Source organism: Hylaeus anthracinus, unplaced genomic scaffold, assembly GCF_026225885.1.
Source record: "Hylaeus anthracinus isolate JK02 unplaced genomic scaffold, UHH_iyHylAnth1.0_haploid 12001, whole genome shotgun sequence".
Lineage (NCBI taxonomy): Eukaryota > Metazoa > Arthropoda > Insecta > Hymenoptera > Colletidae > Hylaeus > Hylaeus anthracinus.
Genome location: NW_026534348.1, coordinates 3,355,948 through 3,374,221, shown reverse-complemented (window position 1 = coordinate 3,374,221; position 18,274 = coordinate 3,355,948). Strand labels below are relative to the sequence as shown.

Here is an 18,274-nt window from a genome sequence, read left to right as displayed (position 1 = left end):
ACGATGTGTGCGTGTGTATAACGTGAGGGTGTACAGCAGTGTGCACGAGGACGGGATGTATACGCGCGCGCGTGAACACGCAGCGCCGGTATACGCGTCGCGAGCGTGGATGGTGTCGTAACGAGAGAATGATAAAAAGAGAGAAATAACGTGAGTGGCGACACGGGATAGGAGTACACCTCTCGTCAGAGGGTGCAGCCTTAGCGGGACTTTAACCCTTTGCACTCGTGGTGCGTCTGCTCCACTGTTGGAACGCGACGGTGGCTCTATTGTGCAGCAAAAATTCGTTAACCGCCTTCGCTTTTGAAGGTCCGGTCGAATCGAGTAGCAAACGAACGTAGAAATTGCTTTTAAAAAGGAAATATTGCTTCCGAAAGGGAAACAGCTTTGAAACTTGAATTGCACCTTACTCTTCTAAAACGTTACGATCGGAGTGTATTTTATTCGGAGCTTTCCGAGATTGTTTTCACTCGACCAACTATAATTGCGTACACGATTCACGTTATTTGCTCGTCCGGTGGAATAACGGATGCATGGGAGTTTCATTCGAGGCAATTCGAGATTAGTTTACGGATAACCAAGACCCTTGATTAACGTACGAACTGCCAGGTCAACGCGTGAATTCGCGAGGTAATAGAATATCTATATAGGACTGCATGAATTTTGATTAGGTCAAAGGAATAAGTGCTGCACGACTAGCCTCGGACAAGTCGAGTCACCGATTCGCTGGAAAAATAAATTTTGCTCGCGAATGGCTGGGCAGTCGATACGTCGAAGGCGATGGAAACGCGAAGGGTTAAGTTGTCAGGGATCGCGCGGAAGATATCGGGGATACAGGATGTCCCATGAATCGTAGTACAATCGCGAGGAGGCCGCACAGGAATAGAATTCGTTTGCACGACTTTCCATCGTCGGGAAAACAATTTCGAAAAGCTGTCGGATATGCGTGCGCTCGACCGATCGTAAATGCCCGGCGCATCTCCGTATGCGGCAACGTGACTGCATTCCGGGTAATTAACGCAATTAGCCTCAGAGCTCGTCTTTATTCGGAAAACAATCGTAACGAGAATCGCGGCGGTTTAAGTCAGAGTCGATGAAAAATAAAGAAAATTATTTCCTCTTACTTACGACGCTACGATTCCCGATTAAAAGAAAATAGTGGCTCTATTGTAGCTGGACTTTGCTCGCTGGAACACCCTGTATTCGCGCTCGATGTCGAAGGTCAGAGGACGTTCGAAGGGTGACTCACGGGGTTCCTCGGATGGCCGAACGTGAAATGCCACGTCCTGGAGCGTCGTTAGAGAACCCAGTAGCGAACGTCATCAAAAATCGAGGGAGAACGTGTCGAAGGAGGGTCGAGTCGCGAAACGGAAATCAAGGACGAGTCGCGAAAGGTGAAGAGGGACCGTGTGCGCGACACCTTCGTCGAAGGTTACGTCAGAGTTCGCCGCGATAAGTCATCTAGAAGTACGCGAGCAAAGGGCGAGAGGGTAGAGGAGGACAGATGATCGAGCAGGTCGCGGGACACGAAAGAAGAAGGAGAAGAAGACGAGACACCGGGGAAGTGAAGGAAGGGGCGGGCCGTCTTCGAAGGCCTACCACTCCATCCTGTCCGTCGTCAGGATTTTCCGCTGGCTTCCTGGCCGGGCGCGAGCCTCTTCCTTTTCCTCGAAGATCGGCGAACTTTCACTCTCTCTCTTGCCTTTGATCTTCGAAATCGAAGGAATCGTACGTGGATCGGTGGGAGCCAGCGGTGTGTGGCCCGGCGGCGCGTTCACCGGCTGAAATTCACCGCATCCGGAGAGGCGATCTCTCGCGCGTAGTTATCGGTGCGTGGGTGTGCGTGTGCCACCGAGGAGAAAACGTTTTTAGAGCTTGTCTCTCTTCTACGACGCACGCGGCGACCACGTAAATGAAGTTTCGGGGAACACGTACCCGGCGTTTTAAACTCTGTGCACCGACACACTGTCTCCCCTATCTCTGTCTCCGTGCCTGCGTCTCCCCGGTGAACGTGCAGCGACTCGTGTATGAAAGAGAGATCTATATATCGACGGCGGCGATAGGAAGTAACACTCGGACGCGTATACGAACGGAATGACGAGACGGAGGGCAGAGCGAGAACGGAATCGTGAGAGGCACTGGTCCCACCGTCGCACCGATCCCACCGACGACGTTGCGTAGAGCGCCGCGTCGCCGGCAAGACGCCTCGTCGGTAGAAGGGGTTGCCAGAGCGCAGGCGCCCGACCGGATCGGGTCGATAGTCCGCAACGTTACTCCCTGTTCACCTTTCTCTCTCTCCCTCTTTCATCCCTCAAGCCTCTCCTTCTCGGTTTTCCACCGTCTTTCCCGCTGAATTCCCTCTTTCCTTCTGTCTGCCCTCCCTCCTCGTATCGAATCTTCGACACTCCGCCTCTTTTTCGCGATCCTCGCGATCCTCTTCTTCGGCTGTGTCTCTCCTCTATGCGTCTTCGATGCCTTCGCGGCCGCGAACCCTCCGCTCGCGATTCCTCAAGAAAGCTGCACTCGGGGACGCAGTAACGTGGGGCGAGTAAAAGATAAGCTATTGTTTATCCTTTACTTTGCCAGACTGTATAGTTTCATAACTCTTTCTTTTATTCGATCGTAGCGTGCCATTTGCCTAAGATCGAAACGGTGCCCCTAGAAATTTGTAATAAGGGGAATGTAAAAGTGTTAAACGTTCGTCTATTTTTTTTCTCTTTTTTTTTGGATAGAACCCTCGAATCCCGTTTTATTTTTAGTCCCATGGAAGTACAACACGCTGCCGGATACACCCTTACGACCAACCTTCTCTTTCCCAAGTTTTCTTTCCTTTGCTTGATCGAGTATTCCCCTCTATCGTTCCCTTCGATTTCTACCCCTCTCCCCCCCACCCACCCCTCGCCGACTCATTCTCCGTCTTCTTTGTAGCCGCTCGTGTAATACAACCAGTTGTCTCCCTCTTCAACGTCCCTGTCTTGATACACTTAGGGTTTCTCTGTCTCCCTTCGATTTCCGTTCCCCTTTGAAACAAACCCCCTCGGTCTCTTTCTCTCCACCCTCGTCTCCACGGACCGTCGTTCGTTTTCTGTAACGTTCCCCGCAGGTACGTACATTTCCGAATTGCCTTTTCAACCGCGACTTTCTCTCCAGTCTTTACGCGCCTACGAGGATATCTTACTCTTTCGAGATACCTTCGACGGTTATTTCTTATCATTCGACCCCTGTCTGTCGCGGTTCCCTTTCCCGAACGTTTTCCGTATTCTCTCCGGTGCCTCTCGGCCAGCGATGCGGGTCGTTTTTTTTTTTCTCAGACCCCTCGTCCTTTGTCCCGCGATGCGACCTTCCCAGAGACTCTTTCAACTCTCCTCGGTGCACGCGAGGGACCGAATCCTTTTCGTTTTCTCTCGTAACGTCGCGAGATCGACCCGTTCCGGCGATTCCGCGCGTCTCCCCGTTCGAAATTAAATCGCTGGTAGCTTCGACGCTCCACGTGTCTCGACGGTACTCCCACGGTTTTATGTTTACCGATCCATTTTCTCGCGCAAAGACGGGACGAGATTTTCCACCGTGAAATTTCCTCGTCGACGATTTTCCCGTTTCTCCGCAGGCGCTTCCTTCCCTTCTTCCCCCCCCCCTCTCTCTCTCTCTCTTTCTGCATCCACTTTCCGCCCCACCACGCCCCTCTTCCAAACGTTACGCGGCACTAGATCGTGCATCTTTCTCTGTCGTTCGGTCGTTAGTCGTCCCGTTCCCGTGGCAGGCGCCACGATGTCGAGCCAGCGTCGCGACGCTGGTAACCTTCCTGCGGCGATCGCGGCTGCGGCCGCGCTATAGGCGCGCTTTGCGGTGTTGCAAACGTCGAAACTCTGGACGAAAGTTAAAAGAATCTTCTCGAATACCGACGCGTGGTGAGTTTGTCTGACCAACGACGTTCACAGTCTACTGTAAACGAGCCGTTCGTTGCGAGAGTAGTCTACTTCATTCGACGGGGATTTTAAACGATGCTTTAACGTTTAAACAGGAGCGTACGCATAGTAGACGTTGCCGAATTTACAGATACACCTGCTGTATCAGCTTCGAACAGCTTTACAGGGGGCCTTCTTGCTTTGAGGCCTCGAAAAATGGGTCAAAGTAAACCAATTTTCTCAATGGAAAAGAAAATACAAGTCGGATCGTCCTGAAATTTGGCACGTGTTCGTGTTGATTATCGAACATGTCTTTGCCATTTTTATAGCGAGAAAATCGATGTACGGTGACGTATACGTGCATTCGTGTTCGCGAACAGTCGTTAAAAAGTAAAATCGGAGATCTTACGTCTAATCTTCCGACGCGTCGAAAGGAAGTATCCCAGCGAATTACAGGCATTCCGAGGGAAACGGTTCCCGTCCTCGTTGCCTCGGATGGGAACAATTGAAAACGAAATCGCTAGCTAGACACGCTGGCACGAAAATTCGCGAAGCAAATCTCTGAAACGCAACCACCGATATGGGTCGGCGGGGCCCTGATTTTTCGGACAGACGGAGTATTCGGCCGGTGCGCGAATTGAAAAGAAGCGAAACACGCTCGGGGTGTTCCATCGTGGATCATTTTGATATTACTCGCAGCAGAGAGAGAAATACGCGGTATCGATAGAAACCGAATCGTATAGCGTATTATTTACCCAGAATGACCGATCGTGCGGGGTCGAGCTCGCGCCGTTAAGACCTCGAGTACACCCGAGTTCCCGAAAGCTCCCTGCTTTTCGGATTTAACCGAAGATTAGGGCCATCGAGCGTTTCTAAACGTTTTCGTTGAGGTATCGATTCGTAATCAAAACCGGTGTTGCGATATCCTAGCACGGGGTAAGAGTCAGACTTTGGCTACCAACCCTTCGGCTAATTACTTCATCTGTCCCACGCTGAAGAAAGAGAACAATGTTCCCTTCCAGAGTCGACTCGAAAAGGGCGCGTGCAACGGTCGGGCGTTCAGTGACAGAACGACCCAAGCGAGCAAACATTGTTCATCAATTTGCGATGTTCGTCATCGTTAGAAAGGCGTATCGTGTTGATCGTGCAAATGTTTCGTGTTTGTACTGGCCAAATTCGACTACAACGCGTCGATCGACGGAGCGGCAGAATTCGCACTTTGGCGAGTTGATCTTTTTGTTTTGTTTTGTTTTGTTCTTTTTTTTTTATTGAAAGGATCGATGAGGTCGCGTAGGTGTTGGAATCTACATGGTGTGCGGTCCGAGTTATTTTTAGGGGGCGATCGCGGGGCGTTACGTAACGCCGCGTTGTATATCCTACTTATCCCTGAAACACTTATTTTCGTTGGCTGGAAGGACACGCCTGCCAACCATATATTCGAACCGGCAAGCTTCCATCGACCCGAAGTCCACTTTTCCAGCGATGTTCGCCGTAGGCACGTAGATGTTCCACCGCGTGCGTTAAATAACATAACCGTGACCCAAATAATCCCGAATTCTCTGTCTTCTGTTCATCGCGTACGGGCTTTCGTGCGATTTCCTGTCGCATACTTCGAGAAGACGAGAGCGCAATAAATCTGCGACCGCCACACTCCGGACTGAAAAACCGCCGTTTCTCTCTTACGTATCGACGAATTTATACGCGGCACTCGAAACGGAGAAGCGTCTCCAACGTGCCTGGAAAGTCCACGCGATCGGCGCCAATCCTGGCTGATGGATCGATTTTATGGAAATGCGCGATACATTATCGAATTAGTTCTCGATGGATCGGCTTCGAAAGAAACGTTTCCGTGCAGTGTTTACCCAAGCAGGGGACACCATGGAATCCCGAGGAAGACGCGAGGAAAATACAGGAAATATATAAAGTGTCTCCTTTTCGTTTCGGAAGGTCCGATATCGAAGTATCGGTACTGGTATTGATCGATACGCGAACATTCCCATTGAAAATTCAATTTGCTGCGCGTGAAAAAGGCGGTGATCGGTCGAATTAAACGACGGTGAACATTCCATTCCGCGAATTGTTTTTGTTAATAAACTTGTTACGCGCGTAATTGAAAAGACCGAATAATTGCAGTACAGCCCGATATACACAATCGAGCAACGAAGGCCTCTGATTCGTATTCCGATCGGCGCCCCTTACGATTCGGAATCCACGAGTGTACGTGCGAGAACACGGCGTTATAATAAGCAATTATCGAGGAATAGCGGGGAACGTCATCGCGTGGCGAATCCACGGCAAAGAAACACAAACGTGTGGCCGACATGCGAAATTAATACTTACCTTACTGGTATAAATATTCATGACCCCGCGTGGACGTGGCGTGCAAGCTAATGGGTAAAGCGTTGAATTTTATATACCGTCGACGAACTATTCGCGGCTAGAATAGGAGGACGTTCTATCGTATGCAGGCACGAGTTTCTGGGATCTCGACATGCTTCTAACAAGACCGTGTAGAGTAGTTCGCCAACGAAACGAAGATACGAATGTTGCTATGAAAATTTCAGGCTCGGGACGTCCTCAAGGAAAGCGCTGTACATTTTTTTTTTTATTAAAATTTCACCTTTCCCGGATCTTTCGATGTTAATTTTACAATTTCATCGATAGTTAGAAATGAGAGAAAAAAGTGTTTTGGAAAAAAGGAGAAGTATTTTCACGTGATTTTTTACATCGGCCAGAAGAGAGTTTGGCTTTATTGAATTTTTTTCACTCGAGGCATTATCGCGAAATTCAAAAAACAAATTGAACAAGACGAGATGAAACCGAACAGTTTCAGTGGTACATTTTTATTTAAAGTTGTTTCCTCGAAATAACTCGATGCAACGAATTGCGAAGCCAAGTCTCGCGCTGGCGCACAGCTATCGTTTCCAACGTATAATTTTCTTCTTCGACAGCGGATGAAAATAATTGTAACCGTACGTATCCGTTCGATCTTCGCGCGAAGAGTCGTCCTATTACGTCTGGTAATTTATAGATCGTTGAAAACCAGTTTGCACGAATAATGCGCCTATCGCTATCGCCGCGGGCAAAGTATAAGAGCGGTTTTTTGCGTTCCTCTCGCGACGTGTACGGCTAACGATGAAAAGGGGAAGAGAATTACTCCGTAGAATAAATTGCTCATCGGTGGTGAGCGCTCGAATTATTGTTTACACGTTACGCAACGGGTAACTGGCCCAATTTCCGCGGTTAATCGAAAGAGCGTTTCGCGACGATAGCAAATTTTCGCGGGTAACCGGGAGTGAGCGACGACGAGGGAAATTAATGAAATTATAGGACATTATGATACCTAACAAAGGGCAGAGACGTCGACGGCTCGATTTAATTCCCTTTCCGCGGGAATCTCACCCACGCCTCGTTAAAAACGAACCAAGCCCCGGGGCCGACGTCTATGCAGGCGCAAGTGGGTTAATTAAAATCTTTAGTCGAGCGTCTCGCCGTCTATCCCGATTTTTTTTTTTCCACGGATTTATCGCCGATCGTCAGAAATTACTGTAATCGAACGGACAATGGCTGTTTCCGAAGTTTCCTGGGGACTTATCTCGCCCGACGAGCAACGGCGCTTTCAAAAGAACAATAGGAACAACGAAACTCCTACGAAAACACGATCAGGATTCTCCAAACGTAGTTTTCTATAATACGAGTCCTCTAAAACTTTTGTTTCTCTCTAATCACACCTTCCGTATAGATTGAAAAGTGAAAAGAAATCTCGATCGTAGTTACGTAACTTTTAATTGTCGCGTAACTTCGTTCCGATAGAATTCCTCTCTGAAACTACCCGCCGCTTGTTAAACAGCCTGTACAGTATGGCAACGCTTAGGTCATTGCGTGTACGTTCAATTACGTAACGGTCGTCCGCAGCGTTTACGTCGGCGTTATTATTTGAAATAATTTTCCCCCAGACTCGCCCTCGGCCGTTGGAAAACCGGTAAATTAGAATCGATCAAACGTCGCGCGTAACGAGTTTAACGCGTTTAATTACGTCGCTAATAGGCGGGCCAATTCGAGAATGGAAGAAATGATACGACGGCGCGCAAAGTTCAATAAAGTGCGGCGTTAAACGCGGCCGCACGCACGTATGTACACCGCACACACATACCGTTGATAAGTTACGCTCGACTTCCGCTTCCGTTCGCTGCAGCCGTCGCGTTTGCTCGCGCGAACGGCACCTGCTCGAATTGCATGAATTACGTTGTTACTCGGTGCACGTCGGTGTCGATCGCACCAAAAATGTTCATCGTATTTTATTTATTTATTTATCATTTATATTCGATATTTTTTAACGATTCTCCGTTGTTTTTGTTCCCTCTCGCATCGTCGTCTCTTTTTACTTTCAATCGTCGATCGCAATCGACGCATCAAGCCATCAGCAGTTTCAGAGTAGAATTCTTCGAACGGTCGTAATTACCCTTTGAATACCGAGCCATTACGATTGCAATTTACACGGTTCTATAGAATTAGAAAAAATAAGGGAAGGTGTCCCCGGTTTCTTTCACGATAGGTAAGCCAATACCGGCTTTGCCAACTTCTGCGCCTACGAGACATAATACCAAGTGGTTCAAGTGGACTGCAGAAGTGGAATTGGTGTCGTCTTTTGTTCTCGCCGAATCAGCACCAACCTCTTTTTCTTGGCGTTCTTAGAAATCAATACGTGCTTCCTAAGTTGCTAATACACGGCTAGGCCTGTCTATCGCGTGTTCCACAGCTCGTGAAAACGCACGACTTTGATGTAAACGCGATTACACGCGTCGATTCTTCTCGCGTCTGTTTCGCCGTCGCGTTACAACGTAAAATGGGCAAAATTTTGTTCGGATAACGAGTGACGAATAAAACGTATTGCGTTTGATCGCTCGTTCGACGAACTGTTATTTTTATTTAAACAAGAGGTTTGCCCATTTCCGCTGATAACGTAGGTGCATATCGTAGGTGCGTATCGTGTCTCTTCTAATTAGCAATGAAGATCCGCAACATCGAACGTGCTTGATCAAGTAACGTGTATGGGAATTCGTACAGGTGCTAGACTGGTACATACTCTCTAAATTGTTGCAAGGAATGGGGTTATTCGAATGCGGGTCTGGGTTAGGTCAAACAAGGGCCCTAAAAAATAAAACATTCAAATGATGTATTTAAGAAACGTTGTTTATATATTGTCACATTATACAGTTGGACTTCGGAGGTTCAGAGTTCAGGTTCAGAGATTGGGTTGTCCGGAAAATTCGTGTCTATTTTTAAGAAAAATTCAAAGGCGTATTTGAATTTTCATGTATATTTATTGAATTATATATGTACCATTTTGTTCCGCAACTTTTCCACCTTTCAAGGAATGTATACGTGTTATTTATTTTCAGTCATTCCGACATATTCAGACCTGTACCGCCTACCAAAAATCGGCATGGACTTTCCAGACAGCCCAATACATCGTGGCAAGACGTTTCCGATTCAGGGAACTTTATCTCGTATCAATTTGCCCTTTGCGGATATTAATTGAAAATTTCGAGACAATGTAAAGCGTGTGGGGTGGTCGAAACTTGAAAGAAAATACGAGGTATATATACAGAGGTGGAATCCTATGAACGAATTAAAGATACAATGCGAGATCGAAAGGCTATCGGCCCCGCGAAACTGGCGAGAAACAAATCGTTACGAGATAAGAATTTGCCAATCGTTCCCGCCGAATGAATAATTTATCACGTTGAATGGGAAAAATCGGAGCACCGCATACATGTTCGAACGCCAGAGAAATATGGAAATTACTCGGTCGTTTCGACGCGGCACGTTAAATCATAGGAGGAACCTGAAATGAAAATTGCATCGTGACCGGCACCGAGGCATGCTTGCACCGGATCGATCGTTGCAACTCGTAACACTTGGACCATGCATCGGTAAAGGTGAACAAACCCTACTGTGTTTCGACTCGAGACGTCTGCGCCACATAACCTAATCCGTTCTATGACGCGACTCTCGAAATTTCACGCACGATCGTACGAACGAAGTACTAGTTTTTATCGCGAGGGAATAAAAACGAAAATAAAAAGGAAAAGCCGCAGTCAATTATTCTAGAGAAACGTTTCTCGATGATCTATTCGCGTTCGTATCTAGATAGCCACGAAATATTTCGCACAGAAGAGAGACGCACGCATCGCTCTCGACTCGATCGCAACATGGCCGTTCGCTTGCAAGGAATTAACGTTTCGTGTCGGCTCACTCACCAGATATTGCTTGCAATGTTTTTTATGCTTAACGGTGCAGCGTTTCTTCTTCTTGGCGGCGGCGTTGGTTAAACCGTTCCCGGGTTTTTCTTTATGAGGCGTCGACAGGTTCCCCTTGTTCGCGGGCATCGTCGTGATCCTCGATCCACGGAAACTGGGTCGTTCTACCTGTCGACAGCCGCTGAGACGAATACACCTTTCGGTCCAGCGACGAGAGTGATTGATAACGCTCGGAACTTCTCTCTTCTCCGTATATAGGATACACACGTGAGCTACAGTACATGTGTAACGTATAGCGTATAGCCACTGGATATGCGCAAGGACACTGGACTACCCTGAGCTGATTACACGAGGCCACGCCTCCCGTCTTCCGACCTTTCTCTACCTAACTGCCGCCCCTTTCGAATTTTACTAACTACTATCTAACCCGTTCTCTCTATTCTCTTTCCTTTTTTTTTTAACGTTATCGATCGATTATGTCATCGATTCAAATACGCTCTCCTCGGACGAAATAACAAGGGTAGTAAGCAAGCTCGAAGGGTAGTAAAATACCCGCGAAATATAGTACGATCTGCGTCATCGGATATGATATTTAGAGTAATGTTATCACGAGGGTATTCAGGACTGACATCGAGCTTACATTCTGATTAATAATTCTTGTACGTTTCTTTTTACGGGAATTACGAAAGGCTCGGATTTTGAAGACAAAAAAGAAAGTCGAGGAAAAATGGGGGCTGTTTTTAGGATACCAAAAAAATGCTCGGCCCTGAGCATCCAGTAGCGCCGCCGTGGTAAATCGTTCAACTATATCTTACGCTGTAAACATGCTTTGAGGGGAAGTGAAAGGGTTATCTACAGCGATGAAAACGTAGGCCAAGTTCCGGTCGCGTTACCGAAAGTAAGCGATCGGTTCCTAATTTGTAAGAGGATTACTCGAAAAATTCATATCGTCAACGCCTCTTTAGTGAATTTAGTCTGTGGTATCCTTAGAAACGTTTGCAATGCATGCATAGATCGATACTATTCCCAAGTAACGCGTATTTTAGTTGTGTCATGATTTTAGAACATCCTCGGTAACGCAAGAGTTATCATTATCTAAAACCACCTTCCCAAAACGAGAACAAAAGATATAAAGGTTAGATTGTTAATTATCAGTGCCTGTATCCTGCAGATTATGTATCGTGATCACGCCCTCTCAGAGGAGGGGCAGTCCAACCATATGGCGCGGCGGGGCCTTACATCGGGGACTTTAGACATCCGCGATAAAAAAAATTCCGTTTAAATATTGGGAGCACATTCACCTAGTTTTTCAAATAAAATTTCGACCATCTCCGCCGAAGTGTAAATAGTTTCGACTTCTTTCGATCTCAACTTTACGCTTGTAAACAATTTAGACCCTGATCCTTCCATGCAAATATAAAATTGCAGTCCAAGAAGTAACACGATCGGATTCATAAGTCATCGATGCAACTCATACCGCAACATATGGATTAAAGAAAATAGCAAAACACGAACAGAGATGAAATTCCCGCATAATCTGGATCGTTTGGTCAAGTTGTGAAAAAGAACGTCTTTTTTATCGACCGTGGCCGTTCGTGCCTTCGACCGTTGCTGGCAAGATGGCGTCACACGGCATTTACGAGGAAGAGAGAGAGCTGCGAACGACGGAGATAAACGAAATAAGTTGACCCGTGTCTCCGCGGTCGAGCGCGCTCGTTCTGCTCGAAACGTCCGAGCACGAAAACGTTACGTTGGTGGTTTGTCGTAAATTGAGTTACGTCTCGTCGTACGGCTCAAACGGTTTCGTCGTGTATGGTACCCTGTGTGTGTGTGTATATGTGTGTGTCAATGGTTCGTTATTAACGGTACAGTGTGGCCTGGTACATCAGAAGATAAATTATGATGGTCTGATCGCGGTTCCAACATGACTGTGGATTTCGCCGACTACTTTTGGGTGAGTGTCTTCCAGATTTTATCCTAGAATGTCAATCCCGTTGAATTTAGGTTATGTACGGGAACAAACCCCCCTCGTCCTTTCCTTTTCGTTCGTCCTCGAGCGTATAAACGCGACAAACTCCTCGTAACCGTTCCTGCACGTCGTACAACGGTAACACTATTTCTCGTACAAGTCGACGCATTCCCCTCAATGAAAGGCTTTTTCCTCTCTCTTTCTTGCGCCTTATCATGGTCGTACTCGTTTGTCTCTTTTTCTCCGTGTTACGCGGCACGCTCGTCTTCTTCGCTCTTCTCGCGAATGCAAGGTTACGCATTCACCTCTCCCTGTCATCTCATCTTCGTGTCGTCTCTGCGATTCACCGTATGAAAGTGCCGAGGAACGCCGTACTCTATTGTATGCGTTTGGACCTCGAGAAAGAACTAAGATTGTTAGCTTTGACAGAGTAACATGGAAACGTTATTTTGATCAAATCTTGCACCAATAAGATTCTATTAATTGTATGTATGTTTACGTTGAAGCAAATGAAAGCTATAGGTGGCCTTACTAAGTAAGTTTAATTCCTACTACTATAACATATCTACTTTTTATGGTATAAAAATGTTCATCACTATATAATTATGATGGTTTAATCTTCTGGAAGACATGACATTGTTCTCCCTGACAAAAACAGGGTATAGATAAGATAGCTACTACTTCCTTTCACTTCTCCTAAAATTCTGGTTATAAAAGATTACGCACAGAAAATAATGCTGATATTTTAAATAAGAAATGATGAAACTTGCATCTAATAAACAAGTATTGTAGTATTTAACTTCTTTAGTTAAAAAATGAGTCTTTTATTTTGAATTACTTATTGTTTTTCGTTAGTACAGTCCAGTGAGTTGTGTGTAGCAAGTAATATGTACAATGGGTTGACAAGAGTAATAATATGTAATGACGGCTTATTGTACAGATGTCATTCAAGAGTCCTATGTTACATGAGTTTACAGCATGATCAGGGTTCAAGTGTTAAGTGGCTAAGTGGTCTTAAGTACAGTTTTAGTGTATCTCCTTCTGTTGTGATATTGTAATTGCGAATGGAATCTTTTTTTCTTCCACACAAAAATCATTGTTTCAATAATCATAAATGCTTGTCAGTTATTTGCTGGTAGGTAAATAAGTTATATTAAAATTTGATACCAATATACACAATTGTAACTAATGACACTGTAGAGAATGTATGCTATCAAACTTTGCATTTAAGAGATGAAAACTCAGGTATTAGAAATTACAATTTCATTATTTTGAAAATACATGTTTTATGATTTAAGGGCGAAAAGAATAATGGATTTGACGTGTTATATCATAACATGAAGCATGGTGTAGTCGCAAGTAAGGAGTTGGCTGAGTTTTTGAAAGAACGATCAGCCATAGAAGAAAACAATTACAAGCTTCTTAGCAAGGTAGCTAAGCAAGTTGGTAATAGCAGTGGTACCCAAGGAACATTTGCACCTGTTTGGGCTGCTCTAAGAGGTGCAGCAGAAAAACTTGCAAGTTTGCACTTGCAGATGGCCCAAAGGGTCGCCGAACTAATCAAAGATGTATCAAAATATGCAGATGAATTGCATAAAAAACATAAGGCTGTATGTAATACTGCTTTTGTAATTTCTATATTTAGGAATAAACCAATTTTAATTTATAAAATGATAGAGATTACATTAGCATTCATAGAAAATTTGTATAATAAAATACATTCGTTTATTTGTTTGGAGTCAATTAAAATTTTTTTGTATTTTTGTTACAATTATTTATCGTGTCGTATTATGAATCACTTCACATATTTCATACCTTATCAGTATCCGCCCACAGTCGGGTCGCTAGGTTCCCTCAGACTGTAGTGTTTGCAAAGATATATACATAATGCTTATTAAATTAATTTAACAATGTAATTATCTAGAATGTCTAATTAATTAATGTCATTTTATGAGTAATTGTGTTTTCAATTATATTTACACTACAAGAAAAAGAATAATATCTCGGTAGTAATAAATATAAAACGAACGATATCTAGGTAAAAGAAGAAGAGTCATCCACCTTGGAAGTTGTACAAAGTATACAAAGCATTACCGTGACTTTGCACAAAGCGAAAGATATGTGTATGCAAAAGGGTCTGGAATTGGAAAAGTTGAGGAAAGACAATGCCAGCCAGAAAGAATTAGAAAAAGCAGAAATAAAATTTAAAAAGGCACAGGATGATTATAAAACTTTGGTAGACAAATACATGGTCATAAGAAACGATTTTCAAACCAAAATGACTCAAGCATGCAGGGTATTTGTTCAGATTATCTATTTTACAAGATTTCTCGGGAAGAAAACAATACTAATGAATCTGTTCTTTTATTTGCTAAGCGGTTCCAAGATGTAGAGGAGACTCACTTGAAACATATGAAGGAGTTTTTAAATATTTACGCAGATGTCTTGCAAACAAATCATGAACAAGTTGGTCAGGTCCATATCGATTTTAAACGTCAATGTCTGGACATGACTGTGGACAAGTTACTAGAACAGTTTGTTCAAAGCAAGTATACAGGTTTCGAGAAGCCAGGTAAACAGTCTTGTAACGCACGGATGGGAGCCGCCTAAACATTCTCTGTATAATATCTCTATGAATTAGGTATGATCGAATATGAAGAAGTCATGACAAATTTGGCAGACCTGACCAGTCATTCTCAATCGGATAGCACGGTTGAAACACCCAAGGAAACATCAAAAGGAGCTAATGGAGAAACAGGAGTTGCTGGTAACACTCACAGTTCAAAAAAAGATCAGGGATTAAAGGGGGAGGGTAATCAGGTGGATGAGGAAAAGGGGAGGGTACAAGAAAAAGAAAACGAAAGACTGAATGAAAGGGATAGAGAACTGTCACATGCACAAGCCACCAAGGCTTCCCGCCGTACTACCTCGCTACTCAACCTGTTCATGTCCAACTCCCAGGGTAGGTTTTGTTTTTAAAATTGAACAGAATTTACAAGATTTTATTCTCTTTTGATTGCAATAGTTACTATCTACCTTAACATAATATACGAATTAGTGTCTCTGTATCGACACAATTCTCTTTCATTGGTCTGCAATTTAGAAACGAAAGTAATTAAAGAAAGTCATTAAAATACCGCGATACTTTAAATTACGAATAATCGTTGATCGTTAATGAGAATTTAAAGAATGAATTTGAAAGTTGGTTACATTATGTCTTGGTAGATATATTTTGCAATTTTTATTTACCACAGCAGTATCATTTTACTGTTCACATGTATACACTTGTTCAATTTATTTTTAGCACTCGTTCACAGATTTATCAATCTAGGCATATGCAAAACAATTTTATTGACTTTATGCTTATGTGGTTGTGTTACAATGCTTGCGCGTTACAATCTAACAATAGGTGGAGGATGACATTATAAATTATTGTGTATTCCAGGGGGTTACCACGTACACATTTTTTTTTTTTTTCATATTCGTACAAACAATGAATATTAAAACTAGAGGAATTTCCATAGTAAAGGAAGATATATAAAAGACTATACTATGAGAAAAGTAATCTTAAAATTCTATTTACTTTCTATTCTACATATATTAGCATTTGAATGAAGTAAACGCCCCTCTGGAGTGCTATTTACACCACTGAAAGTGCAAACTGTAATAAAATCGTAATAGATATAAGTAATATGTAAACAGCAAGATGAAGAAAAAAGGGCCATTCGGAGGCACAGATTATTCAAAGATATGAGCAATGAGTGTTGTTTCAGACAAACAGAAGCAAGCAGGGTCTGGTTCGGCACCTGCAACTCCTCAGGGGAACAACCTGCCTCCTGCTGTTCCACCTCCCAGCATCTCCAGGAACCCTCTCAGAGGATCTAAATGTAACTGCTTACATTGTGATTACCTGTACCCTTACCATATCCAATACACGCATTTTGGATTAACTATTTAGATTACCGTTTACATGGTACTATTTTACATACATATAAAAAGTTCTTCAAAGACTTTGCTTTTCTCTATAACTAGTTAAAATTGATCTAGGTGAGGGTATGTCGTTAGTACGTTGCAACAGCTTTCTGTAACATTTATTTTTTTTTTTCAAATCTTCGTACAAACTATTTGCAAAAAAATTAATATTCAAGTCTATTGAAATTAATAGATTCATTTTTAAACGTGTCTAAATGGTGGTCTTGTCACGAATATCGCGAATATCTAATCAAGTGTTATATGACAGTTTATTCTTTCGTACTAGCGCAATGAAATGTAATTAGCTATCACGAAAATCTTGAAAAAAACAATAGATACGATAGATTCGTTCAATCGAGTATCTTTAATAGAGAAACTATCTGCATATGGTTTCAAATGACCACCTTTCATTCAGTACTCCTTCTATACACCTTTATCTTTGTCTTGCTCTATCGGTTGTTCTCTATCTGTAGTATTTGGTGACAATTATATTATCATATATTTCTTTTTTTCTTTGTACAATATCTTTTACGGCCGTACAGGATATGTGGTTAAATGAAATATCTGGTGACTTACAGTGGTAACGCGTATTATGGTTCCTCCACTCTGCACTCTTTTAGATCAGCAGTGTACGTATACTAACATTGTTTAAGCACATTAAATTAATGTTACATGCATAGAATCACACTGTAAAGTGATTAATGATTTGATGCTAATTCACACACAGTTAGAGGAGGTGTTTATGTAACATTGATTTATATTTTTAGTTTTTGGAGCACATTAAAAATATTTCTTCGCTTTAAAATACGTTAACTTGCATTGAGGCATTACACGGAGGTACGTTAGCTGTCATACTTTTATTTAGAGAAACGTCCTTCGTTAGAGGGAAGAAATATTTCTCGTTCGCATTGGACTAACACTGAAACAGGCTTGCTTAGATAATAGGCTGTGTAGCTTTAGGTTTACATGGTAATCTAACAGGTGATTTAACACTCTTCATAAATTGTTACTTATAAATTGTTTTTCTAACAATCTTTTATGTAAACATAGACCAAGGGGTTCTTCTATCAACACAACTCATTGTAAAATTTTACATGTATATTTGTTTACGTTGCGTTCAACCAATAGAAAGTACATCATCGATTCGATTCAATGTTAGACCTAAGAAAACTGTTCTATTGGAAAGTTTCTGAAATTCAAATTGTTAATGTTCGCAGTGGTTTATTGTGGATATCTTCGTAGATTAATCTTCTTCGTTTTCATAAGAATGCCAGCGACATTTAAAGTTCAATCCATAAGAAGCCTACCTTGGTATGTCAGTCGTGATATAATTTTTGAAACTTTCTACCGTTCTCTTAAAATAAACACGTGTTCGTATAGAATTAATCGAATAAAGGGAGTTGGACTTGAATAACGTTGAGATACAAATGAGGGGTTTGCTACTGACGGGGCCGAAGGTGAGCCATTTTTAAGAGACTGTTACTGCATGGCTCACTCGTACTTGTATTTATTTTCCAAGTGCAGATATCCTTCGTAATAGCGTAATGTGATTCTGCAAGCAACCCTTTTTATTTATTAGTCGTGTTATCGTCGAGGGTAGTCAACAGTAAATATGTTCTCGTTATACCGCGACTTGTTTTCATTTTTCTTTTTTCTTTTCAATATTTGGATGTTTGTAATGCCGCACTTGGGACTATCCGATAATCTTTCTAAGATCTTTCTAAGATCCAAAAGATTATGGAATCACAAAATTTCGTCGTCCCACGTTTACACTGTTCCTTGCATGTCGATAGTGTTCTTGCTTGCAGAACATGTGGTATCGTATGGTCCACGATTTAATAGATGTATATGTGGAGATTGCGCAATCTGGTACCGTTCTGTTGTCTTGAGAAACGTATCTGACGTTTATCGTAGAACGTGTAATTGTTAGAAAAACAATTTAAGATGAGACTGGAACCTTTGCAGATCTCTATAGGATTTTGATTTGGTGATGGTGTTTATGGGTTTTCCTAAATCTATGCTAATGTAACGTGCTACCTACGCTACTTTTTGTACTCCTTATCTAATGTTATTGTCTGATTTAATGCGGGCGTGAAAGCCTTATAGCATCTTTCAAAAAAAAAAAAAAAAAAAAAAAAAAAAAAAAAAAAAAAAAAAAAAAAGAA

General features: G+C 43.0%; 2 protein-coding genes across 17 annotated transcripts in view; one reads left to right on the top strand and one right to left on the bottom strand.

Annotated features, from left to right (window-relative positions):
- Positions 1 to 10,577, bottom strand: part of LOC128890673 (cell surface glycoprotein 1) — a 57,593-nt gene extending 47,016 nt beyond the window's left edge. For 2 of the 9 annotated variants that reach the window (XM_054149350.1, XM_054149352.1), the window contains exon 1: positions 10,169 to 10,577. In XM_054149350.1, coding sequence (XP_054005325.1) covers positions 10,169 to 10,297 — 129 coding nt within the window. In that variant the 5' untranslated portion in view covers positions 10,298 to 10,577. Of the gene's footprint in view, positions 1 to 1,599; positions 4,138 to 10,168 lie in introns of those variants that run through there. The other 7 variants (XM_054149355.1, XM_054149356.1, XM_054149353.1 and 4 more) reach the window with 5 other exon arrangements.
- A 1,262-nt stretch (positions 10,578 to 11,839) lies between these two features.
- LOC128890675 (F-BAR domain only protein 2) overlaps positions 11,840 to 18,274 on the top strand; it is a 13,416-nt gene continuing 6,981 nt past the window's right edge. For 3 of the 8 annotated variants that reach the window (XM_054149365.1, XM_054149364.1, XM_054149366.1), the window contains exons 1-5: positions 11,844 to 12,122; positions 13,436 to 13,747; positions 14,176 to 14,433; positions 14,514 to 14,709; positions 14,779 to 14,904. In XM_054149365.1, the coding sequence (XP_054005340.1) occupies positions 12,093 to 12,122; positions 13,436 to 13,747; positions 14,176 to 14,433; positions 14,514 to 14,709; positions 14,779 to 14,904 (922 nt within the window). In that variant the 5' untranslated portion in view covers positions 11,844 to 12,092. Of the gene's footprint in view, positions 12,123 to 13,435; positions 13,748 to 14,175; positions 14,434 to 14,513; positions 14,710 to 14,778; positions 15,100 to 15,910; positions 16,025 to 16,687; positions 16,739 to 18,274 lie in introns of all 8 variants that reach the window. The other 5 variants (XR_008460653.1, XM_054149360.1, XM_054149361.1 and 2 more) reach the window with 4 other exon arrangements.